The sequence below is a fragment of the Lepidochelys kempii genome, chromosome 1 (assembly GCF_965140285.1).
Source record: "Lepidochelys kempii isolate rLepKem1 chromosome 1, rLepKem1.hap1, whole genome shotgun sequence".
NCBI lineage: Eukaryota > Metazoa > Chordata > Testudines > Cheloniidae > Lepidochelys > Lepidochelys kempii.
The window spans coordinates 51,236,393-51,258,969 of record NC_136380.1 but is presented as its reverse complement, the minus strand read 5'-3'; the positions used below and the strand labels follow the sequence as shown (position 1 = coordinate 51,258,969).

The 22,577-nt window shown below is 41.8% G+C and overlaps 1 protein-coding gene across 6 annotated transcripts in view; it reads right to left on the bottom strand.

The window, feature by feature from the left end:
- The window catches only part of NBEA (neurobeachin), an 848,497-nt gene that overhangs the window by 552,728 nt on the left and 273,192 nt on the right, over positions 1 to 22,577 (bottom strand). For all 6 annotated transcript variants that reach the window (XM_073341812.2, XM_073341823.2, XM_073341834.2 and 3 more), the window contains exons 12-13: positions 18,179 to 18,331; positions 17,537 to 17,705 (exon numbers count right to left, since the gene is read on the bottom strand). In XM_073341812.2, the coding sequence (XP_073197913.1) occupies positions 17,537 to 17,705; positions 18,179 to 18,331 (322 nt within the window). The remainder of the gene's footprint in view (positions 1 to 17,536; positions 17,706 to 18,178; positions 18,332 to 22,577) is intronic.

The following is a 22,577-nucleotide window of genomic DNA, read 5'->3' as shown; positions in this document are numbered from 1 at the left end:
CTCTGGTGAGAGAAGGGGAGGAGAGACAAGCTGCTGCAGGACTAGTGGCAGCACAGATATAGGCTTCTCTAGGGTGAGAGGCAGTTCTCCCTACAGAGGAAACAACCAAAACTGAGTGCCCTGTTTAGGGAAAGGACGGACACCTCAGCTAACAACAGGTCGACAACACCGCACCCCCATGCCCAGCGAGGGGGCAGGGAAAGTGTCCCCCTTTGTTTTGTGTTTGAAAATTGGTTTCTTTTTGTTTGCTGGAGGAGCACTCCTTGTGCCTGCCTGGAGGCCTACCTTGAAAATACTGATAAGAGAATAACAGAGGAGGAAGACACCCACTGTCCAGAGTGGGGCTGATTTACCATAGCCCCCAGCACTGCCAGAGGGGGAAATGCTAAGTCTGGCAAGAGGCAGGAAGTGCCTTGCCACAAGATGATCACAATCTAAATTTAAAACAAGACAACTCAACAGGTGGATAAAACAAACAGATGGGAGGAGCACAAGGGAACAGTAAGATAGTTATGAACAGCAGAATAAGCAATGATCACAGCAGTTACAGCACACCAGCTGCCTAATACTAGACTGGGTACAACAATACTGGAAAGTAGGGAAGCTAAGTAAATTGGATTCTGCTGCTGTAAATTTGCCTCTTTTATGAGTCTCATTTGGCTTTGATGCTAGTAGGGGGACTAATGCAAACACAGCCTTATTTTCTGGAATGTAGTACTGCCATCCCCAGAGTTCAAAAATAATAAGTCAGACCTCAAAGATTATGAGGTAACAAAAACAAAACACCACCATAATCTCAATTTTTGAGCCAAAAGTTAAACCATGGTTTATTTTCTGACCTTTTTAAAATCATCCTCCCTGTTTCCAATGTGTGAGACACAATTACAGTGTTGTCATCTTTCACAAGTTTATCAAGAGTAATCCAATTCTGATTCCTGCTGCAGGACCTCTCAATAGAAGACCCACACAAAACAAGGGTTCTACTGTACTAGAGTCTGTAGAACACATAGCAAGAGGCAGTCCCTGCCTGAAAGAAGATAAATTCATCCCATGCTTTGCACTAGATTGTGTCACGTGGGAGCTGGCACTAGGACCAAGCAACTCAAATCATTTAGTGGCTATGAAACTTCCATTAGATGGGAGTAACTTTTAATCTCTGCTGAGCTGAACCTGATTCAAACTAGTGATCTACAGGTGAAAAGCTCTATATCTCATTAGCAATGTCCTGAGGCATCCAGTGCCCAGTAAATGCTAATGTAACACTTTAGAGAATGAGGCTTACTTTCTGGTAAGATAAGCTTATTAAATCACATGCTGACCTTTTTGGAGCTTACACAGGCAGGTTCTTCCACTCTCTGGAGATAGAGCAATGTAAGGGAGAGATTTTGCCTGAGTCTCAAACACACTCTATAATAAGTTGCCACCTCCTGCTCTTAAAGGGACAGCTCCCATTACCCCAAATATAAACACTAAAAATACAACAAGAAAAATATTAGCACAACACCCAAATTCACTTCTAAATACTTTTTGCAATATGAAATCATTCCAACAATTACTTCAGGCTCCTCACATTAACTTGTATACATATATGTGTGTGTATATTTTTTCATCCCCACATGGGTCACCAGCAGGGTTTGATAAACAGCCTTCAGAACCACTGCACAGACCTCTTCTCCTTCAGCAATATAGGAGTACTTGATAGTAAGATGGACAACATGTGTGTGGATGAGTACATAGAGAGAGAGAACACATACTTTGTTAGTATACTGCGTAAGTATTTGTGAGACAGCAGAATGCTCAGCATCAGGATTCTGAGCTTCTATTCCTGGATCTGGGATCACAATGTGATCTATTGGCTATGAGCAGCATAGCCAAATATAACAACCCCTCTGTTTGGGTCTTCTGCTGGGATTGACCATGGGACCTCTGGATTTAAAAAGCATGAGCCTCAGGCTAATAAACTATACTTTTTAGCATTGAAGCAATACCAGAATCATTAATCCTTAACATGTGGCCTCTCCACCAGAGGTGACAGAACCAGAGCGGGTTAGTGCAGGTCTCAGAAACACCTAATTTATTTTTTTTTGGTAAGATTACGTGACAAAGTGGATCAGACATGGGTTCATCAGATTGGAGACATGGGTTCTATTACCAGAAATGCCAGAACAGATTTTATGCAAGTTGCTCATCTGTAAAATGGGTGAATGATAGTAATCCCCCTCCCTGCATCTCTTATTCCCCAAGGTAACAGTATGAAGTTTTGGGTTCAGAATAAGGATTGTGAAGGGCCCATTAACAGCAAAAGAGGTGGACGAGAGTTCACGGTTTATAGGTTTGTACATTCCCTCAGATTACAGGGCACCAGTAGAGAAAAGTCTCTCTCTGATTTTGCTACTTGTAAGTCATGGGAAGACTGGAGCTTTGCATCTGATGGCTTGAAGCAGGAGCCAAAATCATGTTACTTATTACAAATTTGTGAGAGTTAGTAACACTGAGAATAACACAGAGGTGGCCTGTCCTCTGAAATGAGACTTTTTTCTTAACTTTTTTCTTGTTTCTCTCACTTCTTTCTGTGGTGGACAGACCTCAATTGTTACAAAAGTTATTTTTAATATTAGGTAGATATGAACTTGTTTACACATTTACTGAATATTAATACATAGCTGCCAGGATGCTTGAATATAAAAATACATACACCCCTACCCTGATAGAACGCTACCCAATATAGCATGGATTCGGATATAACACATTAAAGCAGCGCTCTGGGTGGCAGGGCTGTATGCTCCGGCGAATCAGCACATCAGCGTGTCTGGCTCTGACATGCTGCTCTGAGCAGCATCTTAAGGGTGCTGGGCCAGGGCCCAGGGGTTGGATAAAGGGCAGAGGATCTCGGGGAGGGGGAGAACGGGACAGTCAGGGGACAGGAAGCAGGGCGGGGCTGGATGGTTTGGAGGTTCTGGGGGTAGGGCAGTCAGGGGATGGGGAACGGGAGCGTTGGGTAGGGCGTGGGAGTCCCAGGGGATGGGGGTGTGGATAGGGGTCGGGGCAGTCAGGGGACAGGGAGGTTGGGTAGGGGCTGAGGTCCTGGGGGTGATTAGGGATGGGGCGGTCTCTGGAGGGGGCGGCCAGGGGACAAGGAGCAGGGGTGGGTTGGGGGTTCTGAGGGGTCAGTCAGGCGGTGGGAAGTGACTATTAATAATGGAAATGCTCGAGGCCAAAGTAAATTTGATATAACACAGTTTCATCTATAACACGATAAGATTCTTTGGCTCCTGAGGACCGCGTTATATTGGGGTAGAGGTGTATTATGTTTAGCTAGTTATGTTACAAAGTGTACAAGGCTAATCAAAGAAATTCCAGGGGGGTGTTTGTCTCCCACCGAAAAGCAAATGTTAGGAAGACAACCCCTCCTTAGCCAGAAAACCTTTTAACTTTCTATGCCAATTTCTTTTATTCTACGTTCTGAAAAATGGATGTAAGCTTGTTTACTGTGACTGATGTTTTATATAAAAATATTTGATAAGACTTTTAACTGTAAAGACTGCAACTGGTAAACACAAGAAGGACTTCAAAGAGAAGCAACACTGAAGTCCTTATCAAAGCATAAAACACAGGGGTAAAGTAGGCCTACACCAACCCACTCTTCCCCTTTTTCTCTTTTCAAATAAAACCCTCTGTTTGTGTCCTTAAAACTCCAGGAAAAAGATGTGTAGTTTGAAATGTTTTAATCCTCTAGGTTATTTCTTAAATGTTGAAATGGCAAGCACATTTGTGAAATACATACTTACCAATATGTTAGATAAATACAGAGCTCCTAGTATCATTGCTCGGTACATGGTAAAATGCTTTATCTATTAACATGGAATCAAATAATCTTGATAAACTAATTACAAATGTAAGAAGACATTTAAGTATAGAATATTTGTATTATTGGGAAATTAATTACTGGTAGCACTCAAGCAACTCACTACCCAACTCAGGAAAACAAGAAAATAATTGCTTCAAAATTATTAAAGAATCAGCATCTGCATTGAGAACTATTTAAGCTGAAGACTTTCTCAGTGTTTATATAAAACCTTTACATAAAAGAACAAATGTAATTGGAAGACGAAAGGCAACAAAAATATGCATATTCATCAAACAGACTGCGTATGCAGAAACTGAACATGTCACCTAAGCCAACTACCTAAGGCATGAGGCAATGAAAAAGTGACAGCAACCAACTTGATTCTAAATAAGTCTGAAAGAGATGTGTTCTTCTATAATGTCATGAAAATAGGAAGAAAAGCATAAAAACTCACATCCCTCACACCCACCCACAGGCCCGCTGCTACCCTGCTTAAACAGCAAGCACTCATCCTGCCCACCTCTACAGCAAAAATAGAGAAGGATTCACAAAGAAATCAACCCAAGGAAACCTCCCCAATATTTCAACATTGATTGTAAGAGAAAGTTAAATATGACCATGCCAAAGGATTAGATTTAAAATTCTTAAAAAGGTTTTACTGGGATATGAAAATACTATTGCAACTTAAAATACTGACAGTTTCTCCAGGTAATCACCAAAGGCTAGATTCCCAAAGAAACTTAAGCACAAGGACACCTATCGTTTAGGTGCCTAGAAAATCACTGGATTTCACAAAGCCTGAATTTGGTACCTAGTTTCCCTATTCATGGAATGGAGGGAGATAGGGCCCTAACCTAAAGCGGCCAATGGAAGATGTCAAGCTGGCATGTGTCCTAAACCCCACCTCTCTTTTGGAGGTAAGTGCCTAAGCCCAGACTGCAGGGATGCATCTCCCTTCATTTGGGATTCCTAACTGCAGACCCTATCTTCATGAGATACCCATGCAATTTTAGCAAGAAGCCGGGGATCTACCCCCTAAAACTTTTAATCCAGTGGTAAAGGTATTCACCTCACCTGTAGGAAACGCTCAGTTCAAGTCCGCCCTCCATATGAGAGGAAGAATGGATTTGAACTGGGATGTGATACTTCTCAGGTGAGTGCCCTTGACACTGGGCTATGGCTCAGTCTGATGTGGGGCTCCTTCAATCTCTCCTGGTACATGAATCACTCTGGTTTCACAGATGCCTGGTGTGGGGTTGCAATGTGCACGTTCACAAGCAGAAACAGAGATTCTTAGGGAACTTCTACTGCAAAAATGTAGGTAATGAGCAAATTTAGGTGCCTACAGCATTCAGGGGCAGATGAGCTGGGGCTTTGTGAATCCCCATGGGGCCTGATTCTCGAATTTAGGTACCTAAAATGGGAGCTAGGCACATTAGTCCTTTTGTGAATCTATCCCCACATGGTTAGACCATATGTTGCTGGACAGGAGACAGGGCTTAACAGCGGTAAGCAGAGAAATAGTGGGATTTAATGGATTTAAGATTCTCAGTATTTGTAATTGGCCTGTTTTAAGGCAGATCCTTACATGGCTTCCTCTAAGTAACTGATTTAAGTTCAGTTAAGATAGGTTACTTTGTACAATTATAAACTGGCTGGTTATTAACAACAACTAAACAGGTTTCACCTGACCAGAAGTAAAATTATTTTGCCCATTGTCTTTAGTTATCTAAGGATAGACTGACTGGCTTCACAATAATTTTGAGAAATAAGACCTTGTTCTTAATTTTCCAAGAGAAAAGTGACCCCCAAAAGGTGGGGTTCACACTCAGAAGGATAGTCTCTCCTTAAAACTCTCCCCAGAGAGGCATACAGAAGTGATTGTAACAGAAGTAACTAGTCCCAAAGCTGAGCCATTCTTTTTAGGTGACAAATCTGAGGAACCGTCCCAGATTGAGGTGTCATTAGAGGAGGCTTTGGAACAAACTGATAAATTAAACAGTAATAAGTCACTAGGACCAGGTGTTACTCACCAAGAGTTTTGAAGGAACTTAAATGTGAAGTTGTAGAACTAGTAACTGTAGTATGTAACCTATCATTTAAATCAGCTTCTGTACCAGATGACTGCAGGAAAGCTAATGTGATGCCAATTTTTAAAAAAAGGCTCCAGAGGCAATCCTGGAAATTACAGCCCAGTAAGCCTAACTTCAGTACTGGGAAAACTGGTTGAAACTATAGTAAAGAACAGAATTATCAGACACCGAGATTAACACAATTTGTTGGGGAGGAGTCTACATGGCTTTTGTAAAAGGAAATCATGCCTCACCAATCTACTAGACTTCTATGAGAGGGTCAACAACCATGTGGACAAGGGGGATCCAGTGGATATAGTGTACATAGATTTTCAGCAAGCCTTTGACAAAGTCCCTCACCAAGGCACTTAAGCAAAGTAAGCTGTCATGGGAAAAGAGGGAAGGTTCTCTCATGGATCAGTGACTGGTTAAAAGTTAGGAAAGAAAGGGTAGGAATAAATGGTCAGTTTTCAGAATGGAGAGAGGTAAATAATGGTGTCCCCCAGAGGTCTACATTGGGACCAGCACTGTTTAACATATTCATAAATTGTCTGGAAAAAGGGGTAAGGTGAGATTGTAAAATTTGCAGAAAATACAAAACTACTCAAGATAGTTAAGTCCAAAGCAGACTGCAAAGAGTTACAAACTCCTTGGGATGAAATTCAATCTTGATAAATGCAAAGTAATGCACATGGGAAAATATTATCCCAGCTACATATATAAAATGATGGGGTCTAAATTAGCTGTTACCACCCAAGAAAGAGATTGTTGGGTCATTGTGGATAGTTCTCTGAAAACATCCGCTCAATATGCACCAGCAGTCAAAAAGCTAACAGAATGTTAGGAACCATTAGGAAAGGGATAGATAAAATGATAGCAAATATCACAATACCTCTATATAAAGCCATAGTACACCCACATCTTGATTAATGTGTGCAGATACGGATGCCACATCTCAAGTATATTGGAATTGGTACAGATACAGAGAAGGGTAACTAAAATGATTAGGGGTATGTAATAGCTTCCATATGAGGAGGGATTAAAGAGACGGACTTTTCAGCTTGAAAAAGAAGAATAAGGGGGGATATGATAGAGGTCTATACAATCTTGACTGGTGTAGACAAAGTGAATAAGGAGATGTCACTTATTCCTTCACAGAACACAAGAATGAGGGATCACCCAATGAAATTCATAGGCAGCAGGTATAAAACAAACAACAGGAAGTACTTCCTCACACAACACATAGTCAACCTGTGAAACTCATTGCAAGGGGATGTTGTGAAGGCCAAGACTATAACAGGGTTCAAAAAAAGCACTAGATAACTTAATGGAGGATAGGTCCATCAATGGCTAGTAGCCAGGATGGGTAGGGATGTACCACCAAATCAATGTATTGCTGTTGTCGCCATTACTTATTAAGAGTGACCCATAGAGGAAAATAAGTTTTTAAGCTTTTCTTCGCAGGTTTATGACATTAAAAATTCAGGTATCACTTAGCGCTTTTCAGGAAAAACGGAGTATGGATAACTGGAGCACTAATAGGCTTACATCACCATTACCATTTTTTCTTTCCAGGTCATGTTAAGATTTTTAATTTAAACTGCAACGTTCAGGAATTCACTGTTAATAAGTCCTTACCTTGATTTTGTTTTAAATATTCATATAAACACATTTTGAAATGGTGCAACTTCAAATAAAAATGTAAATAGTAGCAACATACCACCAAGGTTTCCTGGGCAACTTGAGGAATACTCAATTTGTAATACCATCATTAAAGTGCACCATCCATCATAAAGAAATAGAAAGGAATTAACTATCTTCTTTTCTACAATTTCCACAGAAAAATAATTTAAGAGGGAAGGAATACAACTGTTAGGAACCTTACTCTCAATTGCCTACTGCTAAATATCTTTATATACTATGGCTATAAATATGCAACCTTGTGAAAATCTCCTGTCTTGACATTTTATCACACGAGATTCATCAGAACAGAGTATGATTATAGCAGAATGGCAGCTCTGCTGTAGTTTAAGGTTAAGACCAGATTTCTGTTTAAAGTTTGACTATTCTAAGTGCTCTAAGATCTGTAATGTTACTTGAATTGCCTTGACACATTTGGTGTGCTTCATGGGAGTACAAGGTACGGTCAGTGATGGGTTCCTGAGGTGTAGTTCTCCCACCCCAGCTTTTCTTAACCTATTTTGGCAATGCTTTTTTGCACCCAGGGAGAGATCAAACCAGGATTCAGATAATTGCACCGAAGTCTCCAAAGTTCAGAAGTTACCTCAACACAGTGCATAGCACCAGCTCTAGGCTGTATTGGGCCACCCATATCAAGAACCTTTTCCATTTGGCGGAGTTTTCCTCGTGGGAAGCTTCTTGCTCTGTGCTAAGATTTCCTCAGTGTGTGAGTGGCCATCCCTTTCCATGGCACTCAGACAGTCAGCATCCTGGCCATCAGTTTCAGCAACTTTGGGTCTGGATGGAATGCTTTATCTTGATTTTGTGACACGAGGTCTGGGTGGCCAGGGAGCCAGACCAGGGGTCATGTGGACAACAGGCTGCTTCGCTAGCAGGGAGCTGTGAAAATAAATTTGTCATGGTCTCATCTGACCTTGGCAATGATCCTGGGGATTAGCAGAATCCAGGGGGAGGCGTAAAGGCGGCCCTGATTCCCCTACAAAAGGAAAATGTCTAGCACGGATCCTGTGGCTCCCGTCTCCTCTGGGATAGAAGCTTGGGCACTCAGCACAGTGCTTGCTGGCAAACAGGTCTATCATTTCTATTGATGGAATAGTGACTTGGTGATGGATTTCAGCAGTAACCACGCTGGTTCATGACAGATTGTCTGCTTAGAAAATCTATCAAGATGTTCTTGGCTCCCAGAAGGTGGAGAGCTATCTGGATTATGCCATGCAGTTAGCAACAGCTCCATAGTTTGATTGCCTCCTTGCAGAGGGAGAAAAAGATGGTATTCCCTTGCTTATATGGCATATTGCTGAGGTACTGTTTGTCTGCATCTACTCTACAGAATGTTATAAGATCAGAAAAAATGCCTTGTATGTGAGCCTGAAGACACTGAGCTCCAAGACATATGTGCGGTTTCATGTCCTCTGGGATTCATGTTCCTGTATCTGCAGGGTGGTCCATATGGGGTCCCAAGACTCATCTGTGACTTATGCACTGGATGGCAATGGGGTCATAAATGACACTCCTTTTGAGCATTGTCTGGATGCAGCCACCAGGTCAGTACTGTGAGGGCAAAACACCAAATTAAAATTGTGCTCAATTGATGCTCTGTGGGGGAATATACTTACCTGACCCAGAGTTGTAGGGAGCTTGGGCAAACTCTGGCAAGCAGCATCACATATGTACATTGGACATATGCCCGAACAACATGAGGCAAGTATGTACTGTTGTCTCTGGATACACCATAGTGTACAGTTATGACTAAAGTGCAAGCTATCTGTCAGTGGTAAGACACCCTTGCTGTTGTGGAATCTATCCTGGCCCCTAGGAACTGTGATAGGGTAAGTGACTATTTTTTTGTTTTTCATATAAACATATCATAAGGACATGAGAATGACCATATTGGGTCAGACCAATGACCCATCTAGACCAGTATCCTATCTTTTGACAATGGCCAATGCCAGATCCTTCACAGGGAATAAACAAGACAGACAATTATCGAGTGATCAATACCCAGTCATTTGGCTTGGGGACTCCCAGAGCATGAGGAAACATTCTTGATCATTTTGACTAACAGCTATTCGTGGACCTATTCTCCATGAACTTACTTTATCCTGTTTTGAACCTAGTTATACTTTTGGCCTTCACAACATCACCTGGCAATGAGTTCTACAGGCTGATTGTGCATTGTGTAAAGAAGTAATTCCTTTTCTTTGTTTTAACCCTGCTGCCTATTAATTTCATGTGGTGACCCACAGTCCTTGTGTTATATGAAGGAGAAAACAACACTTCCTTATTCACTTTCTCCACAGCATTCATGATTTTATAGACCTTGTGCTTTTTCAGGGACTTCCTTGAGCAAATGCTGTAGTTTCAAGAAGCCCTTGAGGAATTCCACTATGATTTCAACAATTTCCATCCCACCATCAACCTCAGCCTGGACCAGTCCGCACAAGAGATCCACTTCCTGGACACTACGGTGCTAATAAGCAATGGTCACATAAACACCACCCTATACCGGAAACCTACTGACCGCTATGCCTACCTAAATGCCTCCAGCTTTCATCCAGACCACACCACACGATTCATTGTCTATAGCCAAGCTCTACGATACAACCGCATTTGCTCCAACCCCTCAGACAGAGACAAACACCTAGAAGATCTCTATCAAGCATTCTTACAACTACAATACCCACCTGCTGAAGTGAAGAGAGATTGACAGAGCCAGAAGTTACCTACTACAGCACAGGCCCAACAAAGAAAATAACAGAACGCCACTAGCTATCACCTTCAGCCCCCAAATAAAACCTCTCCAATGCATCATCAACGATCTACAACCTATCCTGAAGGATGACCCATCACTCTCACAGATCTTGGGAGACAGGCCAATCCTTGCTTACAGACAGCCCCCCAACCTGAAGCAGATACTCACCAGCAACCACACACCACACAACAGAACCACTAACCCAGGAAACTATCCTTGCAACAAAGCCCGTTGCCAGCTGTGTCCACATATCTATTCAGGAGACACCATCACAGGGCCTAATCAGCCACACTATCAGAGGCTCGTTCACCTGCACATCTATCAATGTGATATATGCCACCATGTGCCAGCAATGCCTCTCTGCCATGTACATTGGCCAAACTGGACAGTCTCTACGTAAAGGAATAAATGGACACAAATCAGAAGTCAAGGATTAGAACATTCAAAAACCAGTCGGAGAACACTTCAATCTCTTTGGTCACTAGATTACAGACCTAGAAGTGGCAATACTTCAACAAAAAAAAACTTCAAAAACAGACTCCAACGAGAGACTGCTGAATTGGAATTTGCAAACTGGATACGATTAACTTAGGCTTGAATAAAGACGGAGTGGATGGGTCATTACACAAAGTAAAACTATTTCCCCATGTTAATTCCCCCCGCCCCCGTTCCTCAGACTTTCTTGTCAACTGCTGGAAATAGCCCACCTTGATTATCACTATAAAAGTTTTTTTCTCCCCAGCTCTCCTGCTGGTAATAGCTCACCTTACCTGATCACTCTCGTTACAGTGTGTATGGTAACACCCACTGTTTCATGTTCTCTGTGTATATAAATCTCCCCACTGTATTTTCCACTGAACGCATCCAATGAAGTGAGCTGTAGCTCACGAAAGCTTTTGCTCAAATAAATTTGTTAGTCTCTGAGTGCCACAAGTCCTCTTTTTCTTTTTGCGGATACAGATTAACACGGCTGCTACTCTGAAACATACCACAGAGTAGTAGTTCTGCAATTTCATATCTGAGTTCCTTCAGAAATCTTCGGTCAATACCATGTGGTCCTGGTGACTTATTACTGTTTAATTTATTTAATTTATTTCCAATACCTCCTGTATGGACTCCTCAAGTTTGGATAGTTCCTCAGGTTTGTCACCCAAAAAGAATGGCTCGGTGTGGGAATATCCCATCTTGGAGACTGATGCAAAGAATTCATTTAGCTTCTCTGCAATGGTCTTGTCTTCCTTGTACCCACAATTTCCCAGTGGCCCCACTGATTGTTTGACAGGCTTCCTGCTTCTGATGTACTTACCAGGAGGCTAGGCTGGGTGAACAGAGAAAGGGCGCAACTAAGACTTGGAGTTTCCTGATGTGATCTCCCTTGATCAGCCAGTCATCTAGATATGGACAACCTCTTTTTTTAGGTGCATCACCACTACAGTGAGGCATCCCGTAAAGAATCTCAGTGCCATGGAGAGTTCAAAAGGTGCTCGTAATAGTGATGATTTAATTATTGTAGGACCCTCAGGTACTTTCTGTGGAGTCAAATACATCAAGACCTACAAACCAATCCCGAATCTGAAGTGATGGGATAATGGAGGCAAGCATTATTACCATCCTGAATCTGAGGCAGCATATATTTTGTTCAGTATCCTCAAATCTAGGTTAGGATTAGCATGCCCTTTTCTCTTTGGAATAAGGAAAAATACTGAAAATAGAAGCCTCTTCCACAGCTACTACACAAAGCAACAAGGTCATTTCTTTTTACAACAGGCTCTCATGAGAATGGTCTCTAAAGAGGTATAGGGAATGGGAAAGGAATTGGATATCGTAGCCATGGTTGAAGATATCCAGCATCCCTTTATCAGCTATAATCTCTGACCATGCCCAGTGGAAGGGGACAAGGCTGTGGGAAGGTGCTGGTATAGCCCTCTACCATCTAGTCAAACCTGTTGCCTCTGGGATGGGGCTAGGTGCATGATGGGGGAGAAGGATGGGTTACTCTTCAAGTAAAGGGATCACTTTCTGGGCAGGTATTCCAATTAGCAATTGTGGGAATAAGATGTTGTTCGAGGAGGCTGGTACCAGAAGGGTTTATGCTAAAGTGCTGAAGTTTAAATATCCAGAGATCTCAGCCTTACACTTCAACCCTTGAGAGAATGGAGTGCTTCTTCTATTAAGGAGCTGAATCGATCCATGCCTTTGAAGGACAGATTTTATGTTGTTTCCTGGATTTATTTCAGACCATTGCAGGAAGGATATGACCCTGGATCAAACAACCATATTGGAATCATCCACTGCTACTTGTAGCACTGTTTTGGCTACCATGTGCCCCTCCTTAAAAGCGTCTCTTGGTTCCTCCATGTACTGCTGATGGAACGTAGAAAGGACGGGGGTCACTATTTCCCACATTAAAACTTTTACTTCATGAACAGGTCCTTGTACTTTATAATATGGAATTGAAAGGAGGCTAACAAGTAAGTCTTTGAATGAACAGGTCCATTTTCTTGGGGTCCTCATACTTTGCTGTTCCCTCGGTGGATTTGGTCTTTTCTTGGACAGCAGAAAAGTCAAGTGATCCCAGCATTGGATGTGCATAGAAATGTCAAACCCTTTGATGGAACTTGGTATCTCTTTTCCACTCAGTTTGAAGTTGATGGAAGTAATGGCAGGGTGTGCCACAGACCCCTCATTAATTGGAAAGGCAATGCTTGTGGACATAGAGGAGCTGAAGTTATTGAATGGCTTGTGTGTGTTCTCCTGGATTACCATCTAAATTTCCAAGGTTTCAGCTATCCCCCAGAGCAGTTCTTGGGAGGTCCAAAAATCATCAACAGCTGGCATTAGGGCCACAGTGACCACCTCGTCTGGGGAAGAATGTCATGACTGCAGCTTGGGAATTCAGACCTACAGATAGGAGCAGTGGTGGTCAGAGGTCAGGAACAGTGCTGCAGGACACAGCTGGAGGTCAGGAACTAAGAGCTGGAACTAGGAGTCAGAGCCACGGGTCAGAATCAGGAGCTTAAGAGCAAACTGAGAGGCAGGTTCATCACTACAGCTGGCAGAGAGTCCACCTTGTTGCACTGACACTTCCTAGTACTCTTCTCAGGCTTAAATAGGGTGCCTGAATCAATCAGCAGACACAAGGGAGGCTGTCAGTTCAGCCTTCGGAAGCAGTATTTATGGGATTTAATTACACAGGGTCTATGTGGTAGTACATGCGGCCTCTACTATGGCTGCCAGCTAGTGAATAGAGGTGTCAGCCATCCCACACCTTGCAGACCTGGGTTCCAGTCCCATCCCTGCAGAACCTCAAAAAGAGGAGGATTCCTTAGGTTGGGAAGGCACTTGGAGGGTCTCCCAAGCCACCTCTGCTCCCTCAAAGGGAGAATTCTCTAATTCCAGAGAAGGTGCCCTGCTTATCAATGCAGGCACTGAACAGGAATTCCTACTTTTTTTTCCAAGACATGCAGTGGGGCTCCACTCTGGGACCTTCAGGAAGGTTGATCCCAATAAAGCCAGTACAGCCATGGTACTATATAATCTTGGTATTGGCCAGATTTTGGATGGCCCATTTACTGCATGTCATGCATCAGAGCCTGGCACAGGTTGCTTCCAGAATACCCTTTAGATACAATTTCTGTCTCCGGAGGGAAAGGAGGAGTAACCTGGAGTCTGCACAAAGTTCATGTCCAAAACAGCCCAGCTGCAGAGCCTGCCTCAACAGCTCAGATACGCGCACCCCCTCCTTCCCAGAGCCCAGCTGTGGGGGGCACCCCTAGCCCAGATACCTGCGCCTCCTCCCCCCAGCCACAGGTCTATCCCTAGTCCAGACACCACCCTGGTACCCCTCAGAGCCCAGGGATCCACAGGGAGAAACGGCCTGATGCTTGTTTCCACGGTTGTGTAGAGTTTCCTGCACGCTGTCATCTCCTTCCCTCAGAGCGTGCGGGGAATTGCAGCTGCCAGGAACCCTCTAGCTCCTCCTCCCCCTCCCCCAGCAGTGTCTTCTGTGTGTGAGCTGGGCTCTGCCAGATCCAGCAGCCCCTGGTGGCAGCAATCAGCACTGCAGCCCATTTCTGTGGGGAAAAGGAAATTCTGCGTACACAACATTAATTTCTGCCAAACTCTGCATTGCGCAGTAACACAGAATTCCCCCAGGAGTAAGAGGGTGTCTTGGGGTCTGTGCCAAAATGGTCAGTGCTGCAGTCATCAGTGCTGAGGTTGTCAGGTACTGGTGTTCTGTATAAATAGACTAAGTGAAAAAAGTATGCCTATGTTATTCATGAAAAAGTTAATGTAACTATACAAACTTAATGTACTGTACTTAGCTGTTAATCACAAAGGGGTAATACTGAATGCTGAGCTTTTAACACAGGAAGAATATGGAATATTTTTTAAAGAAGGTGAGCTACGTTCTCTCATTTTAAATTTTTAAATAACTGTATAATAGCCAGTGAGTACATATTTGCTTTACACGATACACTAAAATACACTTTGATTAAAATTTGGTGAGTCAGAGAAGTATGAGAGAAACAAATAGAATTCTACAATTCAAGAACTGTTGTTATAGGAATTATCTTCTGCCTTTACTGTAAGTATTCCTCTGAGACATAAATCCAACACTACAGACCAAAAGGAATGATTTTTAAAAAAAATAATTAAAATAATTATTAAAGCATTTGTTAACTTTAACACAATGCCTTGAAAGGACTGGATGAATGGAATAGCCAATATGGACTGAAGCAATTCAAATACAAAAAACTTATGAGATCCATATAAGTATTTCTATATTTTTTTCAAATTGTGATCAGTTAAGCAGTTTTTAAAACTGTAAATAAAATCGAAAATTTAGAAATTCTTGCATTCCTTTTCAGTGTTTCATAAGCTATTTGAAGCATGACACTATCTTTTTTTAATTTAAACTGAAAATTAGGTATACTTACACTTCTAAGGTTTCTTATAAAACTTTCAACATATTCATTAGCAGACAGGCTTTAAAGGCTTCAACTAATTTGCATCCAATTATCTCTCATTACTTGCTTTGGAAAGGCTGAGGTTTATTAGCTCCTTGATGCCAATGGAAATATAATGCCTGATAGCACATACTGTAGCACTCAACAGTACTTCAGTGTTTGTAAAGTATCCTGTAGCTTTGAACTCTACATTGCTAAGAAATCTACAGACTGAAAGCAACTGCGTATTATCTGAGCTTGACTGGCATATTCTGAAAACCCCCTGACAGCATCTGCAATTTGAAGCAGATTGAAAAAAAGTTAGGTACATTATGAAGAATAGGTCAACAACAAGTTGTCAGGTGAGTATGAGGTGGATTTTCTGAAGGGGAAAAAACCCCTTGATATCAAATTTAAAGCCCTGAATTAATTTGACACATTTTCAGACCGTAGTTTAGGCCTTATAGACACTATGATTTTTTGAATCTAGCACCCCCAATGAATGGTGTTCCACTAAAAGCAACATTGGAATCTGTAGTGTAGACAAAGATCAGTTTGAGGTTTGATTGGTTGGTTGGTTTTACCACACAGTCATCTCACCAGGCTCAGAACAGAGTAAGATGATCTATGGCAATAATTCCTGAACCTAGCATACTCTGCAGCCTCTGCCCCTCTGGTACTACCAAGGTTCTACATCCTAAGAAACCTGACTGAGACACGCAAGAGGCACCTCTATGGGTGCATCAAAGTTTCCAAACTGTAAAGTTACTGAAGTTACCACTTGCTCTTATGCTGGAAGCAAGACAACAGTGGGAATCCACTGAGGTGGGTATCTATAGAAAAGCTATTTCTGTACTTAATCACCAGTTACCAGAGGTAGTTTTCATAATTTAATATAATATAGACTGCTCATTCACTTTAATGGAAAATGTAAGCACACAAAAGTCATTTGCGGTTTTTTATAATTTTATCATAGAAAGAAAGTTAAGCATCATGTAGCGGAATGAGCATAAGGCTGGGAACAAGGAAATCCTGAGGTGTAATCCCAGCTCTGGTAGTGACTCCTTTTGATATCCTCTGCCTCCTCACTTCTCAAGTGGGGATATCTCTCTCTGAGATGCTCTATCACTGCATTTGTATGATTATTCATAAACATAAGAAATAGAAAAAACTTATTAAGCCAACAGCTCCCTGACAATTTATGGTTATTCCAAACTATTCACATTCTTCCTTAATTTGTGTATTCTCAAACTGTGATACTATTATAGCACAGAAAATAAATAATAAATTTCCCTTAAGTTTTCAGTTTGTCAGCAGGATAGGAAAGATGAGAGAATATTAGTAAGCTTCCAGTGGCTCTCAGAGACTTTGAGCCAAAAATTTGCTTTACACGAGAGTAGTCCATTAAATGCAACAGGAGTACTGCAGTATGTAAAACCAGGATCTGATGTTCTGTTTATGCACATATACTATAGATGTAGTTTAGCCTCTTATATATTATTGTGGTTTCTGCATTTAATTACTTACTGAGCTAAATACCTGAATGTAACTAAATGCTGTTAAATTAATCTCTTTATTTTGATAAGAGTAGAGGGAAAATATTACTGAGTTTAAAATACAGTATTAGAGGTCTCAGAGACAAAACTCAGAGCTGTCCGCACAGTTTTAAGGGTCACCTATGACAGTAGTCCATCACTACGCAAAAGGCAAATTTTGTGCAGTGAAGTTTTCTTTTGCCTATAAGACAGGCACAATGTAAAATGCTTTTTCTGAGAGTACTGTAAAATTATTACAAACTGCAGCAAATCAGAAGACAGGTATTACAGAAATATAGAACTACAGAATTATAGCATGTGAAGGATGACAGGTTAATAAAAATCAGAAAATCAAAAATTTCTGAATTCTTTTTTAATGTAGCACAGATATCTATGAAGACACCTAAAATTGATTATTTTCAAAAGTACCCAAAAAGAGATGCATAAATAATAATATCCTTCAATAAAACATCCTTTAATATTTCATAAAAGTAAGTATTTATATAGTATTTAAGCTGTAAACCAGTTTCACACATCGGCACCTATTAACAACTTTCATCTAACTCCTTCTCTACCGGCTACACAAGCGTTCACGTTTCCATTGCCGTTACTGTAGTTCATTATGAGAAAGTTGAATAATCAGTTTGTTATAAAATTGAATTGTACTGTATTGTACTTACCTAGCCCTTTAGGAGTAATGCCACTGCTATCAGCAGGATTAACTACCCAGTAGTAGTATTTCAGTGTGTGCATTAGCTGTAGTACTGTTCCTACTCTGCGTATGGTGGTGTAGATAGTAGCAGTGCCAATAAATTCAGCAGACAAATAGGTATACAGTGAAAGCTGCACCTGAAGAATAAAATTAGAGCCCACAAATATAAAGTTAAATTTTATTTTCACATTAAATAGAGACGTTAACAGTAAGTGAATAAAAAATTATTATCTAATGAGTGTTTCCCTCCCCCACATGGCTCACATTTTGGCTACTTAAAAGTATGATTTTTCTGATTTTAAAGCTGTATTGCACTTTGTTTTCATTCCTACCGTCTTAAAGCATAATGCATGAAAAAACCTGCAGGTTGATTACTATTGGGGATGAATAATCATATTTCTTAACACAGAAAAGATGAACAATTAAAAACTCAGTATACATGTTAGATATAAAACTGCAAATTACAGGATTTTTTGCCTCTGGTTTACAATTACAAATATTTAATACTGCATTAAAAAAAGTAAACTGCATTAATTACCATAGGTAAACGAAAACGTGTATGTCACTTTACAGTACAAGAAGCAACAACACATTTACACTGTATACATACCTTTGCAGGGGTATGTATCCAAATAGCAGGATTAAAAAGGATGTGATCACACAATTGCTTCAGTAAAGGTGCTCCATGTGACAATCCATCCAGATATTTTGCAAAAGACAGAAATTGCTCCAGAACTGCCCTGGTTATATGAACTCTAGATGACTGAACAAAGAAAAAAATCGGAAAACATGTAAACTCGGTCTTAATACACTTTCTTCTTTTAGAGTACGGCTGGAAGATTGAATAAGATTTTAACTGAGGCAGTATTTACTAAACATGAGTAAAAATGCTACATTCTTATTCTTAAAGACAAGAATAAAATCAGACAAATACATATACATTCTCATAACTCATATTATTGGTCTCTCTCACAGAGAAGAAAACTACTTTTTGGTCCATACAGTCTCCAAGTTCAAAAGATGAATACTGTGTTCACGAATAATTCATCTCAGTAATGGTCAATATTTAAATGCTCCTTTTTGCTTACTGATAAGGTGTTTGAATCTTATTAACTTCAATATTTGCTTTGAAACTATGCTCAAATATCTGCAGCTAAGATTATTTTTTTTCCTGTTTTCTCCATTTTATTTTCCTCCATATCATAGTCAGTCTTCCACTCTTTGCAGTGTTGTGCCTTGTTAATTCCTTTGAAGTCTTCAGCATTTCTTCAGTGCTGTGAACTATTTAAATATTTTATGGTGGAACATTTTTTTTTCAAGTCAGTGGGTGTCTCAATACACAAATAAAAAACTGAGAAAGCAGGTTTTTGTTTTTAAACCTATAGACTAGTTTGAGTTTTGACTTTTTTCTTACTATCTTTTTATTTAAAGAAGCCTTCAGTTTCATAGCATACAGTGTAAAATCATGGATGAAGTGCAATTTTCTCACTTGAAGTGTTATGACATGTAGATCCATTTTACATGTTTTTGTTTGTTTTAGTAAACAAGAGAAACCAATAGTGTTGAGCAGCAACACAATGCCATCGTAAGGGTATCAGTTATTTTTAATGCTCTATGTACTATTAAGGAATATACCAGATTTTCTCAGTTAATAAGTAAAATATTTTTTTCAATTGTTAATGCTGCAACTCAGCCTGAGATCTGAGACTTAAGATAGGTTCTTTCTTCTTCATTTGTATTATTGTAGCACCTAGAGGTATGTCTACACAGCATTATGGAGTAAGGCTCCGGAGCTCGCCTCTAAAGACTTGAGAGTGGGGTGGGCTTCAGAGCCTGAGCTGCAATTTCAAAGCTCTAACTATGTTTAAGAGTGCTGGCACAAGCCCACTAGCCCCAGGATATCAACTCAGTATTGGAGGCTTGCTTCAAAATGTTGTGTAAACACACCTTAGGAGGCCTAGTCATGGACCATGACTCCATTGTGCTAGACACTGTATGAACACAAAACAAAAAGATGGCCCCTGCCCAAAATAGCTTACAATCTAAGTATAAGACAGAAGATAACAGACAGAGAGACACAGGGACAGACAAGGGAGTATAAAGGAAACAATCAGACAATATTGATGATAGGCAGTGGCCACAGCACACCAGCAGCCTAACGGTTGTCTATTATTTTGTAGGCATTATGGCAAATTAGAGTTTTTAATGTAGATAATCAGGTAGCTTTGTGCAGGTTTTTGGGGAGCTCCTCGGAAGTATGAGGGGCAGAATGGGAGGAAGCATAAAGGTGTTTGAAAATTTAACAAGTGGGCTATGGGGGCTAGCATCATGCATGGGCCAACTGGAGGCAAGGGTCAACATCTTGATCACAAATCAGGGGGTAGGGAGAGTGGGAATAACGCATCACCACCAGTAAAAACATTTTGCAACTGACACATAGATAAGAGTTCATTTGATGCGCAAGTCAGAAAAGAATCTCTCTCCATTCACCTCTCTATTCTATGCAGTCATATGCATGTAAGTGGAGAGAAATCTACAATAAGAATAGTGAGGCTAGATGAGAAATCAATAATAATAGTTCTTCTCCTATAGCTGCAAGTTTGACAGGAACATTTACCAGGGAAGTAAAAAAGGAGGTTACCTACCTGTAACTGGAAGTTCTTCAAGATGTGTGATCCCTATTTGAATCCTAAATGTGGGTGCACATGTGCGCCATGTGCCGGAAGGTTTCATAGCAGGGTCCATAAACCTGCATGCGTCATGCATCACCTCATGCTTCCATCCAAGGTTATAATAGGCCATATGGGTTGATGCCCCTCCATTGCCCCTCTTACTGCTGAGCATTCCGGTCTGAAGCAGAGGAGAAGGAGGGCAGATATTGGAATCCAAATAGGGACCACACATCTCGAAGAACCTCCAGTTACAGGTAAGTAACCTCCTCTTCTCCTTCAAATGATGGTCCCTATATGGATTCCAAATGTGGGTGAGTGGCGAGCAGTGATCAGTGTGGAGGGTGAGTGCGAGGATGTGGGTGAAAGTGCTGAGTGCAATACAGCTTGCCCTATTGCTGCGTCCACTGCTGCTGCTGCATGGGCGATGGTGTAATGTGAGGTGAAAATGGGCACGGGTGACATGGCTGCTTGAGCCTGGGTAGAGTGCGCCGTGATGACATAAGGTCGCCTCATGTTGCTGAACATGTAGCATTCCTGGACGCACCTAGAGACCCATTTTGAAATGAATTGCAAGGAGAGGGTATGGTCCTTGCATCATTTGGCAATTGCTAACAAAGAGTTATGACGACGATCGGAAGTCAACGGTTTGTTGAAGACATCAAGGGAGTGGAGGAGTCTGTCCGCAGTTGAGGCGTAGGGTTTGGGGTAGAAAACTGGGAGGTGTGTACACTGATTGAGGTGGAACTCGGGCACCACCTTCGAAAGTAATTTAGGGTGTAGATGCAAGGACACTTTCGTCTTTGTGGAATATGGTATATGGGGGCTCAGCCATCATGGCCACTAGTTCACTAACCTATCTAGCCAAGATAATGGTCACTAAGAAAATTACTTTCATGAAGAAATGTAAAAGGAAGGACATTACCAGGAGTTCAAAGGGTGGTTTTCTGAGAGCGGTGAGAACAAAATTAAGGTCCCACAAGAGTGTGAGTTTTTGTACTGATGGGAAGGTGTGTAGCAGGCCCTTTAGGGTACAGACTGTGGTAAGGCGTGTAAACACAGAAATGCCATCCATTGGGTGAAGGAATGCACTGAATGCCACCAGGTGGATTCATCTGGAGCTGAGGGCTAGACCCAAAATATTGAGTTCAAGAAAAGGCAGTCCAAGACAATAGGTACGGATATTGTCGTGAGTGGGTATTGCTGGTGGTGTGCCCGGAAGGTGAAGCACTTTGATTTCACTTGCTAGCAGGCTATGGTGGATGTTCTTCTGCTTTGGGTAAGGATACAATGCACTGGGATGGGGCAGATCTTGCCAGAGCTTGAGCTCCATTCAAAAAACAAAGCTGTGAGGTGAAGAGGGCTGGGACTGGGATGCCGGAGCTGGCCCTGGTCTTGAAATGAGGAGATCCAGCTGTGTGGGGAGGCAGAGCAGTATGCGGGCAGACAGGTTCAGGAGGTCCATGAACCAGCACTGGCATGGCCAAAATGGGGCTACGAGTATCACCCTTGCTTGATCCTGATGAATCTTGCAGAGGACTTGCAGGAGGAGGGGAAGGAGATGGGTGTCGCCCTGTGAGTCATCTCCCACCACCCCTCTGGAGCAATAGAGTGGAAATTTGTGGTTCTCACAAGTGGCAAAAAAGGTCCCAACATGAGATGCCCCACTCATGGAAGAGGAATTGGAATGTGGTGTTGTGCAATTCCGATCCGTGGCTCATATAGCACATTCTGCTGAACGTGTCCATGAGGGAGTTTGGGTGCCTGGGTGGTATGTGGCTTACAGCATGACCTGGTGTTTGATGCACCAGGTCCATAGGTGAATGGACTCTGAACAAAGACCTGGCACCTCCCTGTTTGCTGACGTAAATCACTGCTGCAGTGTTGTTGGAGAGTAATTGGATGAGCTTTGTTTGGACGAGGGGGAGGAATGCAAGGCAGGCGAGGCGGACAGCCCTCAACTATAGGACATTTATGTGCATCTTGGCCTCTTGAGGCATCCACACTCCCTGTGCCATGTGACAGTCCAGGTGAGCTCCCCAACCTGCAAGAGAGGCATCTGTTATGTCTCGTGGTGTGGGAGGGGTGAAGTGCACACCTATCAGGACTTTGAAGGGTCAGTCCACCAGGTGAAGGATGTCAATACCAGCTGTGAGATCAGGACTTTGTTGTCTAGCTGCTCTGTGTTTGGTTGGTAGATGGAGAGGAGCCAGAGTTGCAGGCAACACATGTGAAGGTAAGTGTGGTGTCACTAAGGGTACACGCTGCCATGTGGCCATAAGAGAGAGTAGCAGAATGTGACCTGGGGCTTGTGGTGAAGATCTGTGATTAGGGTCATGT